The 23,684-nt window shown below is 51.4% G+C and overlaps 7 protein-coding genes across 7 annotated transcripts; 3 read left to right on the top strand and 4 right to left on the bottom strand.

Moving 5' to 3' along the window:
- Window positions 1-398: 398 nt before the first annotated feature.
- On the top strand, window positions 399-861 carry B0H65DRAFT_431215 (mitochondrial import inner membrane translocase subunit tim-13; the record flags this gene model as incomplete). Its single annotated transcript, XM_062824931.1, has 2 exons — window positions 399-491; window positions 694-861. 2 exons carry the CDS (start codon window positions 399-401, stop codon window positions 859-861), a joined length of 261 nt encoding a protein of 86 aa, XP_062679262.1.
- A 187-nt stretch (window positions 862-1,048) lies between these two features.
- Window positions 1,049-3,244, bottom strand: B0H65DRAFT_254945 (coiled-coil domain-containing protein 55-domain containing protein). The gene has a single exon (XM_062822542.1). It carries the CDS (start codon window positions 2,773-2,775, stop codon window positions 1,453-1,455), a length of 1,323 nt encoding a protein of 440 aa, XP_062679261.1. The 5' UTR covers window positions 2,776-3,244; the 3' UTR covers window positions 1,049-1,452.
- A 1-nt stretch (window position 3,245) lies between these two features.
- B0H65DRAFT_254907 (concanavalin A-like lectin/glucanase domain-containing protein) lies at window positions 3,246-5,300 on the top strand. The gene is made up of 3 exons (XM_062822541.1): window positions 3,246-3,872; window positions 3,963-4,033; window positions 4,100-5,300. Exons 1-3 carry the CDS (start codon window positions 3,687-3,689, stop codon window positions 4,857-4,859), a joined length of 1,017 nt encoding a protein of 338 aa, XP_062679260.1. The 5' UTR covers window positions 3,246-3,686; the 3' UTR covers window positions 4,860-5,300.
- Window positions 5,301-6,549: 1,249 nt separating this feature from the next.
- Window positions 6,550-8,830, top strand: B0H65DRAFT_255053 (cAMP dependent protein kinase A catalytic subunit). The gene is made up of 4 exons (XM_062822543.1): window positions 6,550-7,665; window positions 7,724-7,977; window positions 8,042-8,416; window positions 8,472-8,830. Exons 1-4 carry the CDS (start codon window positions 6,772-6,774, stop codon window positions 8,497-8,499), a joined length of 1,551 nt encoding a protein of 516 aa, XP_062679259.1. The 5' UTR covers window positions 6,550-6,771; the 3' UTR covers window positions 8,500-8,830.
- A 985-nt stretch (window positions 8,831-9,815) lies between these two features.
- Window positions 9,816-12,321, bottom strand: B0H65DRAFT_550783 (transmembrane amino acid transporter protein-domain-containing protein; the record flags this gene model as incomplete). The annotated part of the gene is made up of 7 exons (XM_062829768.1): window positions 9,816-9,969; window positions 10,059-10,456; window positions 10,524-10,589; window positions 10,650-10,810; window positions 10,892-11,304; window positions 11,372-12,058; window positions 12,134-12,321. The coding sequence occupies 7 exons, from the start codon at window positions 12,319-12,321 to the stop codon at window positions 9,816-9,818; spliced, it is 2,067 nt and encodes a 688-aa protein (XP_062679258.1).
- Window positions 12,322-14,684: 2,363 nt separating this feature from the next.
- Window positions 14,685-16,717, bottom strand: B0H65DRAFT_254818 (3-isopropylmalate dehydrogenase). Its single transcript, XM_062822540.1, has 5 exons — window positions 16,692-16,717; window positions 16,352-16,468; window positions 16,167-16,187; window positions 15,858-15,929; window positions 14,685-15,780 (listed from the first exon to the last, which is right to left on the bottom strand). Exons 2-5 carry the CDS (start codon window positions 16,400-16,402, stop codon window positions 14,821-14,823), a joined length of 1,104 nt encoding a protein of 367 aa, XP_062679257.1. The 5' UTR covers window positions 16,403-16,468; window positions 16,692-16,717; the 3' UTR covers window positions 14,685-14,820.
- A 3,154-nt stretch (window positions 16,718-19,871) lies between these two features.
- Window positions 19,872-22,315, bottom strand: B0H65DRAFT_550781 (uncharacterized protein; the record flags this gene model as incomplete). Its single annotated transcript, XM_062829767.1, has 3 exons — window positions 19,872-19,883; window positions 20,027-22,175; window positions 22,290-22,315. 3 exons carry the CDS (start codon window positions 22,313-22,315, stop codon window positions 19,872-19,874), a joined length of 2,187 nt encoding a protein of 728 aa, XP_062679256.1.
- Window positions 22,316-23,684: the final 1,369 nt, after the last annotated feature.

Here is a 23,684-nt window from a genome sequence, read left to right as displayed (position 1 = left end):
CTTCTACACCAACTCCATTACCCGTGGGTCTTGAGTGGGTGTAGTCTGGCCAGCCTCCCTTATATAAGCCAGCCTCACACCCACGGGTATTGTTGTGTTGTTGTTGTCAATTGTTTTGTCAACTTCCTCCATAAAGGGGCCCCCTTTTCCTGCCTATCCAGCACTTTGCCTGCCGGGAAAGAACTGCTTTTGCACCAGCCTCACCTTATCACCGGCAATCACCACTAACGCCACACCTCCATAACGTAGCGATAAACAATGCGTTGCATCCGGAGCTTCGAAGTTCACTGCATCATTTGGTTGAAGCCGTCACCAAGATCTTACTTAGCCCCGCCAAGATCAATTCGTATCTAATAACCAACCACCACCAAACCCAAACATCCACAATAACCGCAACCATGTCCGACTCAACCTCCGAGACCGTCAAGAAGGCCATCATCAAGCAGGTCCTCATCGAGTCCCAGAGCGCCAATGCGCGGACTTTGATGGAGGTACGTACCTCTCTTTCTTTCTTTCTTTCTTTCTTTCTTTCAGTCTCTCTCTACCTTCAGTTCTCTCGCAGCTCTCCCTCACAGCCGAGCCCCCATTCCCAAGCTATACTATACACCCCTCAGCTCTTTCTCCCCCAATCCAGCTACTTTTGAAATATATAATCCCAATCGTTTAACTAACCTCTCTTGTAACGAAAAACAGAAAATCGGCGAAAACTGCTTCACCTCGTGCGTCCCCAAGCCGGGCTCCTCCCTCTCCAGCGCCGAGAAGACGTGCGTGGCCCAGTGCACGGAGAAGTACATGGCGGCGTGGAACGTGGTCAACACGACGTACTTGAAGAGGATACAGCAGGAGATGGGTAACCAGTAGAATGGGTTGAGGAAGTACGGGGCCGAAGCCGAGAGCAAAGAGGAGAGGGAGAAACGATTGTTATTTGAACGCCATGCCAATACCGTAACCGACCGCCGGACCAACCTTTAACTTGTTGTTTTGAATGGAAACTCTGGACGATAAACGAGGAATGGTGGATGGTGGTGGCGTGGAGAGTTTCGCATTGGGCATAGGGTCCGGTTACGGCTGAGGGTTGGAAATGTAAGAGGGCAGGCTAGAGCAGAGAAGCGAAAAGCAAGGAACGAACGAACGAAGGGAAAAAGAGCGGCTGTTTAGGTTGGGGAGGTGACATCGTTTTCCGTACCGTATACGTACGTGTGTATCAACATCAGCGCAATTACGGGCAAGGGAAATGGTATAGGTAGAAAGGGAAGGAAAACGGGGCACAAGGCTTTTTTATAGACCTTTGGAAAAGTAGCATTTATTTTCCTTCTTCTGGCATATGCTTTTACTGGGGACTGGGCGTGGTCTGGGCCAGGTTCCCAAAAAGAAGGGGGTATCTCATGTCAACAAAAACGGAAACTAAACAAGTTAAAAACATAACAAAACCGAGCTGTTCAGAAAACAACACTACGGCGCAGCACCCTCCTCCAGCCCCTTCTTCTTTGCCTCCTCGGCCGCCCTCTTTCTCGCCAGGTACCGCTCCTTCGCGCTCGAGATATCCGCCTCCGTCTTCCTACTCTTGGCCACCAGCTCCACCTTCTTCCTCTCTTCCTCTTCTTCCTCTCTCGCCCGTTTAAGCCTCTCCTCAAGCTGAGCCTCCAGCATGCGCGTCTGTCTTTCCCGCATTGCCTGCTTGTTTCCGCCATGGAACACGCCCTTAGCCGGTCCGCTTGCCGCAGCGGGCTTTGCCGCCTGCCGAGCCTTCTCCTGTTGGTGTTCGACCTTCTTCTTGGGCGCCACGTTCAAACCGCCCTTGAGCAGTTGTCGCTTGTCCACCACCTCACCGTCATCATTGATAATGACGTTGCCGCCCATGGCATTAATCTCTTTCGCCTTTTCCGCCGCCCTCTTTTCCGCGTCCTGCTCTTCTTCTTGCCCTTCCCCTTCCCCTTCCTCCCCCTCTTTCTTCTGCTGTGCAGCTTCCGGCCCAGCCTTAACCCGCTCCTCAACAGCCTTCATCTTCGCCACATGCTCCAGCTCCTCCTTCTCCAGCATCTGCTTATAAAAGTCCGTTAACCCTTTATTCTTATTCTTCTTCGCCTCTTCCTCCTCCCTCTTCTTCTCTTCTTCTTCCAGCCGTCGGTTTTCTTCCTGCTGGCGCTTGTACGCCTCCGTGACGAATTTCTCTTTATCGGCAAACGCGTCCCCCTCGGCTTCGCGCTCGCGTTTTAGTTTCTTCTCTTCGGCGATCGCCCGGTCGCGCTCGCGCGTCTCGGCCGCTTTTTGTAAAGCGTCAAAGTACCGGGGCCGCTTTTCCTTGTTGTCGGCTTCCTTTTCTTTCTTTTGGGGAACCTTGAAGGAGTCGTAGACGGCGTCGTAGTCGTAGATGGAGGGGTCGGCGTCGGCGGCGGCTTGGGCGTATTTGCGCGATTCGAGGGCGGAGGAGAGGTCGCCGAATTGGGCGGCGACGGGAGGTGCTTTCTTGTTTGAGGATGCTGATGCTGATGATGTTGATGCTGATGCGGACACGGGCGGTGGTGGTTGTGGTAGTCCCTTTGATTTCTTTTTCGATTTGCGGTCTTCATCTCCTGTCTCTATAGGGGTGCTCGTGTTATCGTCGAAACCGTCCAATTCGGTGATTTCAATGGCGGCGATGGGCTTGGGCTGGCCATCTCCAGCTGTCGTGTTTTCGTCATCGTCATCGCCGCCGAAGGTCGCGGGTTTCCTCTTGGCCGGCGCTGGTTTTGAGGAGGCCGCGGCCTTTTTCAGTCCAAAGGAGAAGCCCACCATGATGAAGCTTTGGTAGATCGATCAATAAGTGAAACAGTTGAGGAAGAGAGCGTTGTCCTTGAACAATTGGCGGCGACTACAGTGCACTTGGAGTGAAGAATAAGTGGGTCGCTGCACCAGCCACGGGCTGCTTATCGCTTATCGTTCATCGATAAATCACATAGCTGCCTCCCGGCAGGCAAGAGTCTGGAGCTTGCCCAGCTTTGGTTCCACTGCGTTTCCCTTTCAATCTTCGAATCCGCAACTCATCATCATCCACTGATTGCAAGCTCCTAGGATCCCTGTCGTAGAAGCCGAATGGTCGAGCAAAGCTTCTGTGGGTAAAAGATGGTAAACTTTGTAAGATACGATTGTTGTTTCAACCATTTGTTAGTTAGTGTCACAGAGTTAGACCGTGAATAAGCCGAGGCATTAACAGAGAGGCCAAGAGTGGAAGGTACTGTACGGTATCACCACTGATAATTACCAGCCTCGCATAGGTCGTTGATGTGTCGCAGGCTCGCTGCCAAGCTGCCCCAGATTCCATTTTCTGCCTCTCGGGCGCTGCACGGTCTCACGGTGACCCCCTCGTTCTCGGCCTGCCCGTGCGGAAAGGCCAGCTAACCTGAGGTTTAACAGTTCGTGGTTGGTTCAACAACCGCATCAAGAACCACCAAACCAGCGGCGCGAAGCGACACCACTTCGGCTCAAATTCCGAAACGACATTATCTGAATACCTTCTGCACGCTCATTTCCCCCCTCCCCTTTTCCTATTCCTTCGTTTTCTTCAATCCCATTCTTCTGCATTTAACCCCCTTGCGGGCTTCTATCGAAACAACGACAACAACAACAACACTATCATTACTACTCCTCCCCCTTCTCCTCCTCCCAAAGCAGATCCGCCGCATCGTTAGGTTAGGTTTCTGGGCATCATGATGTTGTTGACGTCGGCACTGTCGGCCTTGTGGCTGGCCACGGCGGCACACGGTGCTGTGCAGCAAGATGCAGAGGGCAACGTGAAGAGCATTGGAGTGAGTTCCGGAAGCTCTGCCTCGCGCCATTCTGCGCATGGTACTAACGCTTTCTTCCAACAGCTCAGGACGCATAGCTTGAACCAGGTATGCGCGCACAATCTCCGGATCCCGAGGGCCTTGTGTCGACAACGTCTTGTTTACAATGACTAACGCGGTGTTGTTCACAACCTACAGCCATACTTGGACTCGGACATGCAAAGTCGGTGGTATGACTTTGGAGGAGACACCATTATTCGCACAGACCAGTGAGTTGTTCTTCAACGTCGGATAGGAGGCCAAAGAAGACGTCGCTAACCGTACTTCTTACCAAGGTACATCCGTCTCACATCCGACCGGCAGTCGCAGACGGGCAACCTTTGGTCCAAGGTGCCCTTGACAGCAACCAACTGGGAAATCGAGGTCGAGTTCAAGATCCACGGAAAGAACACGCTCTACGGCGATGGATTTGCCATGTGGCTCACGAAGGAGCGCGGGAGGGAAGGACCTGTTTTCGGCAACCAGGACCGATTCGAGGGTCTCGGCATCTTCTTCGACACGTACAAGAACAACCGGCCCGGCGTCGTCTTCCCCTACGTCATGGCCATGGTGGGCGACGGCCGGACCTCGTACGACAAGGACACGGATGGCAAGAACCAGGAGCTGGCCGGCTGCTCGGCCCGCGGTATCAGGCACGCCAGCGTGCCGACCAAGTTCAAGCTGTCGCACTTTCAGGATAAGTACCTGAAGCTCGAGCTGCAGTACAAGAACGAGGGCGAGTGGGTTCTCTGCTTCGAGACCAACGAGCCGCCCACGATCCCTCCTGTGGCCTACCTTGGTTTCACGGCCGAGACGGGCGAGCTTAGCGACAACCACGATATCATCTCGGTCAACGCCAGGAACCTCTACACTACCGCTCCGCCGACCAAGTCTACACCTGGCAGCGGCAAGGGCAAGAAGGTGACGGGTCAGCAAACTGAGGGCAGCTGGACCTGGTTCTTGGTGAAGACTCTCTTCTTCTTCTTTGCCGTGGGAGGCGCCTATGTCGGATACACGGCGTACAGGACGAAGCAGCAGCGCAGCCATCGTTTTTAGGGGATAGGATATGCGGTGATTACAATGGAGTGGTGGTGGTGAATCGCGACACGCAATCGAGAAGAGGAGAAAAAAAGAGGATGAGGATTCGCACATATAGTTTCTGCATCGGCGCGGGTGGCACGGACGGTCTATTTTCTTTTATGTTTGTGTACTTTGAGCTTGCCCCTCTGTCGAAGAGGTGGTATTCCGAGACGACTGCCCTTTACTCATTGCGACGGTCAAAATGAGACTTTTCCTATCTATCTGCCTTTACCTGTTCCCGAGATATATAGGCCCTGATCCTGGAGGTGACTGTACTTGTAGAAGAGGCGCGGGTTCCAGCCTTTTACAAACTGCCGACAAGCGGGATCCTATGCCGGTGGGTATAATGACGGGCCGGGTAGCCTCCCCGAGTGTCCGCCGAGTGTCAATGGTCGGTTGATAACAGTATTCCCAACTTGGGAGCTCGGAGTTGAGGACATGGTATGTAATGGACCATTTTCTGACCCCCAGTTTCGACACGAGTCCAAGGTGACGTGATTGGATCCCGAAGGCGATGACGATGAGGCGGGTTAGCGACAAGTCTATCCAACAGGGACGATCCCTTCCAAAGGGTAAAGGAAACCCCACCTTTTACACCACCAGCCGCTCCTCGGGCCCCTCCAATGTCACTGGAATTCCACGACGTCTTCAAAAGGAGAGGGTTGGATTCGGCCAAGTGTACAAAAAGTCTATCTAACCGCTCTCTCTAGGGATCGTCTCTAGCAAGGGGAACTTGAGACTTCACCAGGGGCGCGCTCCACATGGAGCCAAACAAGAAAAGCAAAAGGCAACGAAAGCAAAGAAGTCAGCTACCAAAAAACAATTGGGGCGTGCGTGGCTCCAAGTACAAAGGCAGAGAGACGTCTCCCTATGGAAATAGGACAAGCAGTCCCAAGAAAGAGCGCACATGTCGTCCTGACCGTTCCCGTCTTTGTCAACCCTCTTCTTGTTTCCTCAATCTCGACATCCCTCTTCTCCTCATTCAGCCCTCAGCCCTCAGCTCCTCCATTCGACAACACGTAACAGCAACAGCAACAGCTTTCCCAGCTCAGTTTGTTTCACGACACTGACAGGGTTCCAGTTCAAAACACCTTACCCCATCCCGCCCTACAAGGAAAAAGCAACCTGCAAGGGAGGGGGAAATATATCGCTGCGTGACTTCACCTCCGGCTTCAATTCCTGACGTCGCCGCACCTTTGCGCTTTGCTTCACCATAACATATACGCAACTACTCGAGCTTTCTGGCTTCTTTCGTCTTTTCATCCTCTCAGCCACACACACGAGCGCTCGCTGGGTAGTCCTGTCAAAAGGTAGCAAGTTGTCTGGTATGTGTCCAACTAATATCCAAATGTCAATAAGCACATGTCACTGCACTGCATTGCTCTACACCCCTCCGCTCCCGTCTACCTTCCCGCTATCACATACTCCATTTCAACGCGGCGACGCTGCTTGTCAATGCATGAGGTCCTGAGGTGTTCAGTTGCTGAGATAGCACCGATACCGCAGCCCGAGTTGCATCGCGACTGCTTTGATCAGAGCGTTTGCGCTTGCCCTCCTCGAGCTTGCCGTTCCCTATCTCTTTCTTCTTCCGGTGTCACCCAACATCAAAGCTCAGAAGCCGGGTCGTTCCTTCCCCATGCGCTGCAGCAGCCGCATGTGCCAATTGGCTTTTCCTCCGTTGAAGCTTCGTGTTTACTGATTGCCTTGCATTCATCCTGCAGTCGCGACAGCCGCCGCCGCCTCCTCCACTCCTGCTCCTCCTGCTCCTCCTGCTCCTCCTGCTCCTGCTCGATTCTCTCCTCCGCGTCTCGGTCCCGGCCCCCGTCTCCAAGCTCCCCAATTAGACGGCCCAGGTCTCGCTCGGCTGTCGACCCGAAAATAGGATTTGATGCCTTTGCCAACCCTCGGTTTCCTCAAAAAGAAACGGACGAAAGAGGGCACGACTAGCCACCCAACCAGCCCAGTCACCCCTAACTCGGCCTCGAGCTTCGACCACAACTCCATCCAGAGCAGCATCGCCCAGGCCTCGTCGCACTCGAGTGCGTCGCAGGCCACTTCCCAGTCAGCCACGACCGGCACCACCACCATCGATACCGCCCATACGCCCATTACCTTGCCGCACGAGACTCCCGTCAACATGAATTCCCTCCCGGTTCAACAGCATTCCTATCCCCCTCAGCACACGCCCTCTCCTGGAGCAGCGGAGCAGCAGAACCTCCCGTCCATCTCCAACCTCATACACCAACCGCAATACGACCAGCCCGGCTCCTATCAACAGTCGTCTAGATACGTTCCATCTGTATCCCCAGCTAACGGCGGCCTGCCTGCGCCGCACACGCCCCAGCCCTCCATGCCTCAAACACAGCAAGCATCACTGCAGCCGCCGCAGCAGCAGCAACAACCCCAACAGCAGCAGCAGCAGCAGCAGCAGCAGCAACAGCAACTACAGCCTCAGCCCAGTCAGCCCAGGGCCACCAAGGGCAAGTATTCGCTCGCCGACTTCGAGATATTGAGAACCCTCGGCACCGGTAGCTTCGGCAGAGTCCACCTGGTCCAGTCTCGGCATAACTCGCGCTTCTATGCCGTTAAGGTGCTGAAGAAGGCCCAAGTGGTCAAGATGAAGCAGGTCGAACACACTAATGACGAAAGAAGAATGCTAGCGGAGGTCAAACACCCCTTCCTGATCACGCTATGGGGAACGTTTCAGGACGCCAAGAATCTCTACATGGTGATGGATTTCGTGGAGGGTGGCGAGCTCTTCTCGCTGCTGAGGAAGTCCGGAGTGAGTTTAAATGGTCTTTTAGTCAAGGAGTATATGCGGCTGACACGGGACCTTATAGCGCTTCCCTAATCCCGTTGCCAAGTTCTACGCTGCAGAAGTCACCTTGGCTCTGGAGTACCTGCACTCGCGGGATATCATTTACAGAGATCTGAAGCCTGAGAACCTTCTTCTTGACCGCCACGGCCACCTGAAAATAACGGATTTCGGGTTCGCCAAGCGGGTTCCAGATAAGACGTGGACACTATGTGGTACTCCAGACTACTTGGCACCAGAGGTTGTCTCCAACAAGGGTTACAACAAGTCTGTAGATTGGTAAGGCACCTACCTGTTCGGCAACATTTCATTGCTTTCAATTGCTAATATGAAATCTACACAGGTGGTCCCTGGGTATTTTGATTTACGAAATGCTTTGCGGTTACACACCCTTCTGGGACGGCAGCTCTCCCATGAAGATCTACGAAAACATTCTCAAGGGCAAGGTCAGATACCCTCAGTGGGTCAACCCCGACGCCCAGGACTTGTTGGAGCGGTTGATCACGGCAGACCTGACCAAGCGCCTTGGAAACCTGTACGGCGGGCCGCAAGACGTCAAGAGACACCCTTGGTTTGCCGAGGTGACTTGGGACCGACTTGCGAGGAAAGACATCGACGCGCCCTATACTCCGCCGGTCAAGGCCGGAGCAGGAGACGCAAGCCAGTTCGACAGGTACCCTGAGGAGACTGAGCGGTATGGACAAGGAGGGACAGATGAGTAAGTTTATTGGTATTGAAGGTTCATATAATATGTGGATGCTAACGCATATCAGGTTCGGCCACTTGTTCCCGGACTTCTAAGCAGCTTCGAAGATACGAACCGCTGTGGATTCGAATGGTGTATAATCAGTCCTCAATCAGCTGTAATGCGACCGTGCGGATCAAATACGCAGAGGCCAGAGAATCGGCATGACTAACGGGAACATGTTTTTTCCTCGACCGAACCAGCGGGCTTCGAACCCCGGCTGTTTTTTGTATAAATCTGAAATTCGAACCCAGAAGTATAGCAGCAGTGGATACGTGTAGCATGCGTTATGAGACGAAGAAGGAAATGGACTCCTTGCCTTGGGTATGCATAGTCAACTCAGGATGAGTCAGTGGGGAAATAGGGGTGGGGTTGCAAAAGGGGTGGCCAGTTTTGTTTACGTCTACGTTCAGGCTGTTGTTATTGTCCCCCTCCCCCTATTTTTGTGTAAACAAATCATACGGATGGCGCCCTGGAATGGGGTTTGATGGCGCGATGGTCTAAGTGAAGCAGTGAGTGAATGGCAGACAACATTGGAGTGAGGAGTAGTGGCTGGCCGTTTTTGGCTTATCGTGGAAAAATGAAAGAACGACATACAACGTTAGGCACCTCGTGTCACTTTCGATGGTGGTGAGCTCCTTCAACTCGTTGTTACGTGGAAATGATCTTGTTGTCTTGTGAGCTAACGCACCTCGACGACGTCTCTGAAGCTTGCTTGACCCTAGGTGCTGACATTGGCTCGAATATCCTGGGTGCTGATGCCTGACATTCGTGTCAAGGTCCTTTAGCAAACATATATGCGGTGGCTTTCATTTCGTATTGTCACAACAAGTGTATTCAGAGGAGGAAGAGAAAGCAAAGCTACATTGGATGGGATGAAAGACCCAAGGTTCTGCGAGTCAGTGCTGGCATGTGCCATCACGCATATCGTCGACGTCTTTTCACTCTGTACTCGGTTTCGACTTTTATACTCGAATGGACACTCGCTCGATGCTATGTTTCTTGAGCTAACAGCCAGCCAGCTTTATTCAAACTGAGAAATTACCAGAGAGAGTAGTAGCAAGACACACGGGAACTAGACTAGTAGACGGTTGAGATGGAGCCGACAATTGACAATGGAATGAATACCTATCATAGACATCATATGTATGTGCTTTGGCCGGAAACCATTTGATAGCAGAAGGTTGAATGTGAATGAATGTATCCCCCCATAAGCATTTAAAGAGCTAACCAGACCAGACCAGAACAGATGCAAAAGCGACACCACCATGATACAATGCTGTATAACAATGATTCATCCCACCAAACCAACACCCATAAACATCAACAACATGCTATGTTCATATGCAACACCGCCCTGCCCTGGGTCCCACTATTCAGGAACAAAAAGGGTCTTGGGCAGGAAAGCCCAAACAGTGCCCACGGTAGACAAAGTAATCGATATCGCAAGCAAGAAGTAATTAAAAATCCTCTCTCTACGCGAGATGCTGCTTCCGAAGAGCTTGAGGTGGAAGAGGATCGGTAGACTGTTTGTCGTCAAAAAGTTGCTTGTTAGTCTCCACGTACGCATGCATACCAGCCAGTGAACCAAAAGAGCAGAGTAAATGGAACTTACATGACGCAAATCTGGAAACACAACGCACTCCCCATAAAAGCCATGATACTATCAAAAGCCGGAAAGACGATCGAGATAACCAGGAAACAGAAGACGGTCAGCGCGCGAATGGCAATCTTCATGACGCCGCGGAAGTACATGGAGCGGCCCACGAGCCCGGAGCTCAAATCGGCGACCGTCGTCGTGTGCAGGCCGAACAGGACCTCGAGCGTGGCGATGATGGGGCGTGCGTTGAGCGGGATCTTGGTGAGCGGGATGATGGCGACGAAGGCGCACATGAAAAAGGTCAGGACCTTGGGGTAGCTGGTCTCGAGCAGGATGTTGGATGTGATCGCGTCGCGGACGTCGTCACCGAACATGAGGAGACCCGCGACTGCTGTGGTTGCGTCTAAAATATACTGCAACGCAACGGCGGTTAGTAAGTGCTGCTGTATAAATAGGGAGAAAAGAAGAGAAGCGACTCACAGTAAACGAAAAGGTTATTTTCAACGCCTTTGTATACTTGTACGGATGTCTCATATCTCGGTAGATCTGGGTAAAGGAGTTAGTATATGATGACACACCTGAATTTCCCAGAACTATTCATCTTACATTGGGGAATACGCCATGGCCGCCCCAGGGAGACATGAGCAGACCAAAGGAAAGAGGCAAAGTCAACCAATTCTCCGGGAATATGTAGGTTTTGGCAGGCTCGATAAGGGAACCAGGCGCTGTGGGCTTGAGGAAGCCATCGGTAAGCAAGATGAGAACAACTGCACATCAACTAGTTAGCCATGCCCCATAACAGATACAGGAACCACCTTATGAGAGTAGAACACTTTAGCGCAACTTACTCGAAAAACAGCAGAAGATGCCAATAATGCTCGTAAAGCTCAAAAGCCTCAACGGCAAAAAGTTTACCGGCACCATGATGACCGCACAGATGATCTTCCACCCTGTGACCGACAGGAAGCCTGGGAACAGCAGATCCAGAGAATCGGCAAAGAGAACGATGAGGGCGACGCAGGCAGCTAGTAGCTCTAGCGTGAAGAGGATACTGGTGGCTATGCGCGCGTTTCGGCCGAACGAGATGAAGGCGAGGTCGGAGAAGGTGATCAGACTAGGATCCAAATCCATGCATTTCGCCAACAGCTTCGCGGTGTAGACGGTTACGGCGGCGCATAGAAAGAGAGTGATCATGCCGCAGAGCCAACCGGCGTATTTGATGCCCATTGGCAAACTCAGGAGGCCGACTCCAATGAGGACACTATAGAAAAAAAGCCCGTGTTAGTAAGAATGAGACGAAGTTGAAGAGAGTGTGAGAAGCGCCTTACTTGATAGAGTTAAACACCGTCTGCGGGAGAGTCGACTGTCCCTCAACAGCCAGAACGATCTTCCCGTCCTGCTCAACCTCCTTCACCAGAATAGGCGGGATCTCCTGATCGGGCACGTTCGCCGGCACCTCTTGCGGTTCCCTCCACAGAACCGAGACCTGGTCTATTGACTGCCTGCTGATGCTACCCCTGGTCCGTATCGTCCCGTAATCAGGAATCGTCCCATAGCTGCCCACGATGGGCGGAGTCGCCAGGTGTGGCGGAACAGCAAATATCGATCCTGCGCTTCCTACACGAAATCCCTGGGCCAGCTCATTTTCGAGCGCCTTCGCCTCGCGTTCTCGGTAATCGGTCGAATGCCGTTGCGTCGTCGTTGTTGTCGTGCTAGGTTCCGCGACTTCGCCTTGAGGAGCAGAGCCGGCGGCAGATTCAAAGTGTTGTCGCAACAGAGATGACCGGGGGGGCGTTGCCTCGCCAGCTTCGAGATCACTCCTTCCATACTGAATGGGAGTCGCGCCGGAGGGCGGTACTGCTATTGGGGCTTGATCCGGGGCGAAGACGAAGGACGGACGTTGGGGGATGACTTCGCTGAAGCCGGCGGCACGCTGCCAACTCCTGGTGAAGGAGCGGATACTGTTGACGCCACCAATGTCGGCCACGGCGGAAAGACGGTTGGTGATGGAAGATCTGCGACCGGTGGGTGGTTAGCAGTCGGTCTCGTGCGTCTTGTTGAAGAGTAGTTAGAAAAGTTGGTCTGCTCACCTCCTACGCCTCAACTGTGGCCATTCCCCATCCTCGCCGTAGCCATTAGCATCAGCACTGCGGCCAAGCAGCGACTCGTTCTCGAACTGAACGCTTCTGTTTCCCACCGAGGAGAAGCTGCTAGTTCTGCCGGGAGACCGACCCCCGCGCTCGTACTGGTCCCAGGTTGTCGGGTTTCTTGACGACATGGATGGTGTGACCTTGGGAATAGTCTAAGATCGTTTCTTGTACCACTATGGTGTTGTAGCGAGGAAGAGTAGATAAGAAGAGAGAGAGAGAGAGGAAAAGAGGGAAAGAAAGCGAGGCGATCACGAAGAGACAAGAGACGACGATGGATGGAGGATCATACTAGACAAAACACAAGACACAGCTGGTGAACCCCCCCGTTACCCGTTCCACTTCCAGACCCGACGTGGCGGCAATGACCAAGACTGATTTGAGATCACGATTCGGATTTCCCTAGCTTCGCAAGTTGCAACGAACCGGGCCCGGTAGACGCGTTCGGTTCGACGATGGGCTAAGTCGAGGGCTACTGCGTACTGCGTCACACGGCAAGCCGGGGTGATGCCGGCTCCAACTGGAGGCTCGAATCTCAAGTGGAGATGGGATTAAAAAAGCTGGAGTGTTGGTGGACTCGACGCTGGTGAGGTGTGTGACGGGAACGGGCTGTGGATCTGTTTGTGGGACATGCAAAGCGGAGAAAAGAAAAAGATCGAGGGATCCCTGGTTCTTTTTGGGGTTTTAGGTTGGTGTTTTTGGAGACAGTTGAGACCTGATTCAAAGGCTTGTTGGGTTAAAAGTTGAAAAGCGGGATAGAGAGAAAAAGCTAGATTAATCACGAGGGAGCATTGGGCTGTCATGGTGTTTCCAACACAACAAGAATCGCATGTGCGTGCAGTGGTCGAAATCTTCGAATCCTGTAGAAAGGACGAGGCCATACACACACGGGTATAGGCGGCGGGGATCGGGGGCGGGACAAGGAACCGACGTCACCCATTGACTTCCACTTTGGAGGATTGCTTTTTGACCTCGCTCCAAAACGTTACACCCCTACCAAACACAACACAACCGAACCCCCTCCTCCCACGCATGCTTCAACGATAGCGACCATGAAGTGAAAAGGGAAATTGACCAATCACCAGTCAGCGCGCTGCATTGATTGGAATTGCGCGTGCCGCGCCCGCTATCGAGATAAGAACCGGACCGAGAGACTACTTTTTACACAGTGCTCTTATGTTTTCTTTCGCGGGTAAAAGAGGCTCTTTCAGTCTTGGTTATCTGGGTAGTTATCTACCTTAGCTACAGATGACTAATGAAACTAGTGTGTGAGGGTACATACCGAGTGTTTTCGGCTGTGGAAAAGGGCAGGAGTCCTCCGGAGCTAGGTATGTATCGTTGAACCGGGGGCGTGAATCGTGATGGATGAAGCCGTGACCGGACTGCGTAGATATCATACCGCGGTCGGTAACATCTCGTGCATGCTGCGTAGGCATCACCTCACATGTTCACCTGCCTCTTCCTTCCTTCTTGCTTTGAGCGTCTCGCTCATGTTATCCATTCAGCGCATCCAATATCCAGTATCTTCTCAAAGTAAAACCCAAACCCCGGGTTTAGTTTTCCAATAGTTCATAAAAGCAGAGCAACCAAAAAATCAAGTTTCTTTTCGCAAACTACCTACTCCTCACCCCATCACCCCTTGGTACCTACATACCTCCAAGTGTATGTACATATGCATTGGTGTTCCCTCCCGCGCTCCCGCGCTCCCGCCTGCCCAGGAACTGAAGGAAGCGATGGAGGCGATCAAGACCAATGATGATGCATTTGAGCACACAGTCAATACAGAAGTGAGGATTATAAGTAGTCTCAAAGAGAGAAATAAGCACATACGACCATAGATGGTAGAAAACTCGGGATCCCGTCCGCTCTCCCATAGATAAGCTACCAATCGCCTGACTAGTAGTTGGGTCGGTGACGACCAGCGAATCCCAGGTGTTGTATGTTTTTTTTTTCTTTCTTCTTTTTTCTTTCTTCTTCTTTCTTTCTTCTTCTTTCTTTCTTCTTCTTTCGTTCACACCCAAGACAAGACAAGACAAGACAAGACAAGAAGATCGCATGAACTCTCCGGCAGTGTACCGTGACATGTCGAGTTCCTGTTGAGTTGAGTTACTCCGAACAACCTTAAGAGGTGATCTACCGTGCGGGCGCCAACCATTTCCATTTGCCCATCGCGCGATTCGCAATGATGACTGCGTCACCCCACTGCTTGTTTGCTACGAGATCTAGAATTCTAGATGGTCTGGGCGAAAAGCGGTTTCGTATGTACTACCGGATGCCGGATGGCTATAGCTGTCTCCGATGCGGCTACACAGACAATCAGGGCATCCATCAGTTAGCCAAGCCATGTGGAAATCTGTGATTTTGAACTCAATATAGCCTCAATTGCTTTGGTATCTCGTTGTATATCCTTGAGGAGGGGACCGAGTCCTTGCCCTCCTCCGCCTCAACTTTTCCAACATATATGTAAACTCCCTTTTGAGCCTTGTTTCTCTCTTGCATAACTTTTCCATGTATAGCTTTTTGATCCCCAATATTTCCCGGAAACTCCTAGGTATAATACATCGCAAAGGCAATTGCTAGGATCGCACCCCCTCCCGACACCCATCTAAGTCCAGATTTTAAACAAAAATCTAAGCCTTAAGGATCTTCTCCAACTCAGCAACAACAGCGTTACCCATATCCGAAGTAGTAGCGTTACCGCCGAGGTCCTTGGTCTTGGTGCCGTTGTCAATGGCAGCCTTGACAGCGGCCTCGACAGCGTCGGCCTCCTTGGGGAGGTTGAGCGAGTAGCGGAGCATCATGGCGACCGAGAGGATGGTGCCGACGGGGTTGACGATACCCTTGCCCGAGATGTCGGGAGCGGAGCCGTGGATGGGCTCGTAGATGCCGTTGCACTTGCTGCCATCGGGGATGCCGGCCAAGCTGGCGCTGGGGAGCAGGCCGATGGAGCCGGGGATGACCGAGGCCTCGTCAGAGATGATGTCGCCGAAGAGGTTGCTGGTGATGACGACGCCGTTAAGGGCGCGGGGGTTCTTGACGAGCAGCATGGCGGCGCTGTCGATGAGCTGGTGCTCGAGCTGGAGCTGGGGGAACTCCTTGCTGATAACGTCGGTCACGGTCTTGCGCCAGAGGCGGCTGGTGGCGAGCACGTTGGCCTTGTCCAAGGACCAGACCTTGGCCGGGGGGTTCTTGGCCAGGGCGAGGAAGCCGGCGAGTCTGGCGATGCGCTCGATCTCGGCGCGGCTGTAGGGCTCGGTGTCGCAGGCGTAGCCGGAGCCGTCATCCTCGGTGCGGTCGCCGAAGTAGATACCACCGGTAAGCTCACGGACGACAATGAAGTCGGTGCCGCGGCAGACCTCGGCCTTGAGAGGAGAGCTGTCGACGAGGGACTCGGAAGCGAAGTTGCAGGGGCGGAGGTTGCCATAGGTGCCGAGCTCCTTGCGGAGCTTCAGGAGACCTTGCTCGGGGCGGACGGTGGAGGAAGTGCCCCATTCGGGACCGCCGATGGCACCGAGAAGGACGGCATCAGCAGCCTTGGCGGCGTTGAGGGCCTCATCGGTGAGGGGGTCATTGTGCTTGTCAATGGAGGCCTGTAGCACGAGTGAAGATGCGGTGTCAGTAACCGTCCGGCGCCAATTGCCTATTAAAGGGTTGAAAGTAAACTTACACCGCCAAGGAGGTGGTTCTGGAGGTTGAACTTGCCAGCCGAAGGACTGTTGGTCTCGATCGCCTTGAGGACCTATTGACAAGCAAAAAATACAAGTAAGCTCTCTGGTCCAGCTAAAAGAATCCCGCGATCATTGGAAGGCCGCATGGTACAAGGTGCCTTCGTGGTTGGGGAGCTGTTCAGGTTGGGGAGCGGGATCGGAAAGCTCGTCCGTCATTCTTGTGTCGCGTGGGGCCATGGATCGCAAAGGTACCCGAACGGCGCAGCGCAGTGTTGATGCTTGCGAGTAAAAGGCATGGAAGCACGTACCTTTATGGCCTCGACGACAACCTATTGTCAACAGAGACTTGTTAGCTATTTGCGCTTCCCCGAGAGTTTGTTGCGCTTTCCCAATTCCCAGCCCAAAGATCGGTGGCCGATAACCGGGCATCCCATGCTTTGGCTGGGAAGCTGAAGCTAGCTAGAGTAGCAGAGAGGACAGGGCAGAAGCGTACCTCAGGACCGCAGTGGTCACCACCGAACACGACAATGTTATGAGTAGCCATTTTGTAGTAATAGAGAGCTTCGAGAAGCTGGAATTATCAAAGCTGTATGAAAATTGGAAAATGGATCTGTGGTGTGAAACGGTAAGCTTCCCGGTTGCGCAAAGCAGGTCAAATAGCTTTTGACATGGAACCCAATTCGTCAAGCCGCCGAAAACCGCCTGCAGTGGGTAATGAGCACCAAGGACAACAACGTGGGCTAGTACATACCAAAAAAGGTCGAAATGGGTATCACACAAAGCTCAGCGGATGATGTAAAAGTAACAATATGAAAAGGGAAGAAAAAGGATACAGTGACGTTTTGGTTCTCAAAGTTGAATTGGATTGATTGACAGCTGCCCCGCGCTTTTCTGCCATCCGGTCTGCCGCACTGCTGATCTTTAAAACAGCACACTCCCTGAGCTCTGGGCGCGCTGTCCGTCTCGTCAAGTCATCGCATTGCTCCACGCACAACGCCGACCCCGCCTTCCGAAGTCGGCGCTCCTGATCCGTGCCAGCATGTTCTCTCCTTTTCAATCTTTGCCCGAGGTCCAATCACCTCACCGGCTTGCCATTTTCCGCTGGTAGAGTCGCAATTGGAGCCGTCTACAAACTCCGATCGGGTCCCGCGTTCCCGTTGCCAGCTCCGTTTTTAGCAGGCGCCTTGGACTCCAGGTTTCCGGATGACAGCTCCCGGTGCCTAGAAGTCGCGACCCTACAATGCATCCCCCCCTACAGTGCATCGCGTCCCACATCGCATTTTCCCCTCAACAATAACCACACCCTTAATCTAAGAACAACTATAACTTCATCAAATCAACCTCGATTACACTCAAAACGGTCGCGATAAGTTTGGTAAAGGACCGCTTAATCGATTAGGCTATTAAAACTATTCACAACAGCCTATCCCAACGCACTACATCAAAGTAATATAGCGTCGCCCAATCTACTTTATCCCAGCGCCTACAGGGTACTACATCTACGCGTAACTCGAAAATTTCGACTCAACGACTATTACTAATATAGGAGGAGTTCATCTGTAAGTGGATATTAAATAAAGAAAAAGCTAGAAGGGCTCCCAACTATCGTTAATTAAATAGCTTCGTAACTTCGATATTAAAAAAGAAGGAAATTATAATAAGCTGGGCACCTATTAGGTAAATCGATTCCTAAAGAGAAATTCTAATATTAAAACTAAAATTTTAAACCCCCTCAAATTAGCGAAAATTCGAAAATTTACTAAGGAAGCCTTTATAGCCTTCTTCGACCTTTTAGAAGCCTAAATTTACCATAAGGGTATTATTCCTGCCAATATTGCTAATATAGACGAATATAGACTTTAGGAATTGGAATTAGCGAATAATAAAGTACTTGGGACTGCCCTAATAAAGAAAGTATATTTAATAACAACTGATATAATGACCTAAGTATTTATAATTGAATATAAGATTATTGAAGGTAAGCGGTTAACTCCCGTCGTAATATTTACTAGTACCTCCCTCTAAGGGTAATAATTCTCTGATATAAACGACGAATTTAAGGTTTAAAAGTATAATAGCTCCCTTACTGGCTAGAATAATACCTAAGTAGCTTTACAATAGCTAAAAGAAATTTATTTACTTAAAATTAAGCTAAATAATAATAATTAGCGCCTTCTAATCCTTAATAAATATTCTAATTACCTAATAAACAATTTCTTAGTAGAATACTTCTATTATAAGGTCTAATTCTTCTTTCTACCTTCCTATACTTTGTATAAAACCTAACTATTTGACCGCTCTATCTTTTCAACTATTAAATTGTATTTCAAAGATTTAACAAGAGACTTCGCTTCTTTTCCAGTATTTACGCTAATAAATAAATAACGGTTTCTCTAATATTATTAAGAAGCCTTACGAAGGGGCGTAAGCTCTAGAAACTTCAAATTAGAGTTCAAAAAAATAAGAATATAGCTAATAAATAGATTTGTTGTTATCAACGATCCTAAGGCTATTCCAAATAACGATACCTTGCCCGCCCAACCATTACTACCCAGAATACTACTAAAAAGCAATATATTAAAGGACAATTATACTTTCAAACTCCCTAAAAGTCCAGGGATATATTAGGAGGCATTTATAATAAATTATCTGCTATCGATTGTAATATTAAGACTATTTATACTAAAGTAATTAAGGCCTTCGATATTAAAAACGCTAAATTCGCTACTAAGAATCACTAAATTCAATATCTATAAACTCAATTAACTTCCTAAAAGTCCAAAAGTAAAAGGAAGGTTAAAAAAGGGGGTCATAATAAATTTGCACGTATAAAGGATATTCTGGAAGCTCGTAATACCTTAAAAGAGGCCCCCAAACGAAGGAAGATTGCCAAGACAATGATGACAGTAAACCTAGTGTAGGCAGTAGAGAGAGTATTCGAATTAATACTGTAGACTATTTATGAATATTAGGATCAGTAAATAAATATTTTAAACGGTTGAAATCCCTACAAAATTAGCTTATTTTCGATGTTATTCGAGTTCTAGGCATAAAATTACATGTAATACGTTGTAGGGGGTGATGCACTGTGGAGTCACGATGTCTAGCCTATGAACGGCCCGGAGCTACTGCCGACACCGCAGCCAGACCCAAAGGCTTCCTCTACCAAGAGATTCACCAAGGACCGGTTGTCCGGAGACTAATTGCTGTCAATCCTGCCCCTAGTCGGGTCCCTCCGTCCAAGCCCGGATACGGCTCTCGAGGGCGAAGCCGGAGCCCGAGTTGTGGAGCCAAAGCCGGATCCCGACATGATCTCCGCAAACATCTCCGTTTGCACACGACTTCGGACTGCCGATCCCATGAGCTCGGTCACCCCCTTTTTGGATCAACAAAAACAAACAAACTGTCATGGAGACACCTGCCTGTACGCAGTCTCAATATTATCCCAACATCAAAATTCGGGATACATGGCCATCATCAAGCTGCATCCTGTTCCTCTACACAGCTCCAGGTAATTCGGGTATCATTGTGCACTTCTGCTCCGTGCTCGTTCCGTTCTCCTCCGGAATGGCTAGCTGTCTGTCGCATTACCTGCCCTCAAAATCAAAAAGTCAAATGTTTTCGCTCCTTTCCTATTCCCATCACTTCCACCAAGGGTTTTTGGTTTTGTTTCCCGGTTTTCGTGCACGTCGTGCCGTTTCCTCTTCCGCAGTGCCACATACTTGAGACAGTTTCTTCAACGAAATGACTTGAAAGAAGATTTGTGTGCCAGCGGTGACCCCAACGACGACCCTGAAGCAGGTCTTATTGTTGTCCCTTCTCCTGGTGTCCCCTTCCCAACGACTGCGGATTGTCTCACAGTCCGTGACGAGCTACTATAAACCCCATTGCCGCCGCCACTGCGTTGTACGCGGGGTGTCGTCGTCTTCAAGTTGGCACAATATGCGCAGATATAAATGGACGGCATTGTCCGCTGCGAGGCAATCTTCACGCATTTTCCGTGTAGCCACATCTCACATGATTCGCTGTGTAGTTGACAACCCATCCTGTTAGCTTTGCTTTACTCATATTTTACGGCCACGCAGGAGAAGAAAGGAAGATATACATACCATTGAACCATAAAGGCATTCCCTGGGTCGAGTCCAGGCCTTTTGCAAACACAACGCACGGCGCGCATCTTGCTGATGCTAGCAGTTGCATCGGACGACGAGGGCGTGGGCAGACTCGTCTCAGTCAGTGCTGTGGGCGAGGCTGTGAACCGACTGGCAAAGTTCATGCTCGCAATCGTCCCGGTGCTATTGCTGTGGCTGCTAGACGTAAGCCGTCTCATCTTCGAAGGAGAAGGCTTCTGCCTCATCCGATTTTCTCGCAGCTTGAGGAGCTCATTGACGGCATCGCCTGACATCTTGCTGGTCGGAGTGACCTCGTTCAAGAGAATCTCTTCATCGCTTTCGTCGTCCAGACCCTGGAACCCACCGCCAGACCGGAAAGAACCTAACGACGTAGTGCTTTGCGCACTAAAACTGAAGTTTGGCTGCGAGTGGCTGAATGAATTAACAGCGGTCCTCGATTTGCGGGGGTCCGGCATAGAAAACGAAGTGTTTCTGCTGGGGATGATGATCGGCTCATCGTCTGTTGACGACTCGTCGTCATCTTCCGAACACCAGCGGCGACAGCCACCTACTGACTGCGAACTAGTCCGCTTACGGACGGCCAGAGGGTTGTCGCGTTCAACGACCAGCGTCGTCTCTACACGAGCCCGACCGTTCTCGTCGATGGTGAACTTTGCCTGGGTCCTTGTTCGCGGGCCCGCCGTCTCGGGAATGGATGTGAGGCTGGGCAGCCGTTGATGGCTGCTCTTTAACGGCGATAACCTGCCACTTGACCTACTGGGCTGTGAGAAAACAGGGCGGCTAATGCCCAAACCAGCACCGTTGGACAACTGAGACTGTGGACGTGGAGCCGGTGCTAAAGCCGGCAAGATGGCTCGACTTCCTGGCCTCTTGCCTCTATTCTCACTGAGACTCCTCCCAAGCCCGGGACGGCCGATGGGCTTGACAGGAGAGGTAGCTCGTACTTTGTCCTTTTTTCGGGGCTCCATCTCCCTTTCACTGGCTGAGCGACGTAGCTCACTGCGCGAAGGCACCTTTGCAACTGACGCACCTTGGCTTCCCGACTGGGCGGCCTGAGAAATCTGACGTGACGAGCCACGCGACGACCCTTGTGCCACGGCGTCAAGGGAGGCATCCATACTAGCAGATGACGGCCGACTGAAGAGCAGGCCCGGGTCCACGCCGGTGTTGATTATCCCAAAGGAGTTATCGATAGCAGTAGCATATGTATCAGTATACATGGATTGATCCGCTGATGAGGCCATCAGGGCCTGCATGGGCGCTTGAGACACCATGACATGTTCACTTCCACCACCTGACACAACCCGACCGCCATTGACCAGCACATTCTCCGGAATAAAGTGGTTGGGGGTTGAAGTTTCCCAGTTCAGTGAGTTCATGGGCCTGGATGGTGGGTGCGGCTCCTGTCGAAACAAGCTGCTGCTCGCACCATTGAAGTCGATATCCATCCCCTCCAAGCTAGGATCCGTCTCCCAGAAGGGTTGCTGGTTAGCGAAATCGCCTGTCGTGGTTCCGGTGAGCTGGAAGTTAAACATATCGCCTTGGTTTGTCACATAACTGTCCATGTCTGGCTGATGGGATGTCTCCAAAAACCCCTGCTGGACAAAGTCCTGATCATTTTGCATAACGCTGACGTCAAGCCGAGTGGCAAGCTTACGCTCGCCTTTGTGACGTGAAGGTGGAGGTGTTACGGTCTGGACTCGGTCTGGATCAACGGTATCGAGCAAGATCTTTTGGGCCGAGCTGGTTTGCGCAGGGTGAGGCAGTTGGTTCAAGAACGCCAGACTGTTGAAGCTCGATGCGACCAATGGCTCTCGGGGCAGGCTTAAACCAACCAATGGCTCTACCGGAGGCAGTAGCTGTGCTGGATATGAGGAGGAGGGGTTCGCAGAAGCAGTCAGTCCCGCAGCAACTCGGTCCGCTGACAGCGACCCCTTCTGGCCAGACGATGAGATGGCCGGTTTCTTCGAGCCAAACTCTTCAGATGGACCTTCTTCTTCTCTGGGGTATCCTGGTGTGTTGATGAAGAGGGAATACTCCTTGGCAAACCCAGGAGTCCAGCCCGCCGTTTCTTCAGCGTAGTTCCTGTTGGCCTTGGGCGTGTGTAAGAGTGGGCTCGAGGAGGTGTTGGAGATCGGGGTTCGGGTAGGTGTAGGCGGCTGAGCGGTTTGGTCACCAAAGCTGCTATGAAGTTGAGAGGGTCAGTAAAGAGAGGAGCAACATGAAGGGAGGGATGGGTTGCCGGTCTCTCAAGGAGGACAATCCGGGGTAACAAGATGGTGGTATGAACTGGCTAACCTGCAAGCCAGCTGATCCCCGCTCATATCAGTTTCTGTCTTGTGCCATACATATATTCCAATGCCAATCTGAGGTCGAGGTTGAAATCTGCTGATGAGTGGGTTGGTGTGTAAACGGTGAAAAGAGATCCTTCAGTCGTTTGCTTCGGGTATAGTTCGGATGGGAAGGGACCGAGGATGGATTATGGAGCTGCTGGCAAGCTGAAGAGGCTGGAGAGTGGTAACGGTTGTTTCTTTGCTGACTTTCGAACTTTTGGACGTTTTCTTTCTCAATGATTACTCGAACTTGGGGCTGGTGGAATTCCCTCGCCGATCGTAGCCGTGACAATCGTTATGAACGTTTTTGGACCCTATAGGGAACGGGGAGCGGATGATAGTCCTCTGGTTAGTGCACGTCGTCCTAGCGGAAAATGAGGGATGGATGCGAATTCAGGAGGGGCGTCAGCTGGAGGGAGCTAGTAAACAGCGGGCTCACCTAATAACACAGGGAGAAGAAGAAGAAGATCAAGGAAATAAAAGACATGAGATTCGCTAGAAGACGAAAGTCGATCCGGTATGTAGCAGGACTCGGGACAAGATGGGGATGGAATGCCTGGTCATGATTGTGTAGGAAGGAAAAGGTAGAAAAGTTCCCGTATTCTTGGGGCTGAAAAACATCAGGCTGGACGACGTCTTGCGAGAAATTCGGAAAGCAAAAAAAGTTACTGTATTCCGTACCAATGTATCGTGTATGTGTGTAACCTGAATGCGTGTCCCCGTTGCTTTTGCGTTTCCATACCTTACGGTACCTCCTGCATGCAGGTATTACCGCCTGAGGTCTGTGCTAAAAGACAGGTGCTTTGCAAGCGCCCTCGGTGGTGGCACAGGTCTCGACCCCCGCTGTCCCTCTCCGCTCATCAGGGACTTCCCTGTGCTACAACATGCCATTTTACAGGAACAGACGATATTATTCCGCCGGCAAATACAATCACGGCATTCAATGTTAAGATCAAGAAAATGGGGAGATGGGTCAAAGATGCAAAGAATTACTTGAGCTGTGTTTAGAGGTACCTAGGTGTTCAGTCAAGATGACACCTGCCATCTCCTGCACAAGGCACAAGGGGACAGAGCCAGCCAGCCGTCGTCTGCATGTCTTGCACCCGTTGCCGGGTTGGGGACAAGTCAGGAACGGTCCGGGTTCCAGGGCGACGCCAACCGACGATGATCTCGTCCTTTTCTGGCACCCTTCACTTTGCCCGGATGGTATTATATCATTCTATCCCTGGCAAGTACTGTCCTCAGCAGGAATGCTGCCCATCCTGTCGTTATCTTTCCAAGGGACGATGTGAGTCAAGATAAAAAAGCTCGGACGACGCATCAAACGGTTGGGATGCAGTCAGTTCTTCCCGCTGTGCTT

The sequence above is a fragment of the Neurospora tetraspora genome, assembly GCF_033439725.1.
Source record: "Neurospora tetraspora strain CBS 560.94 chromosome Unknown B0H65scaffold_6, whole genome shotgun sequence".
In the NCBI taxonomy this organism is placed as follows: domain Eukaryota; kingdom Fungi; phylum Ascomycota; class Sordariomycetes; order Sordariales; family Sordariaceae; genus Neurospora; species Neurospora tetraspora.
This window is presented reverse-complemented; position numbering and strand designations above follow the sequence as displayed.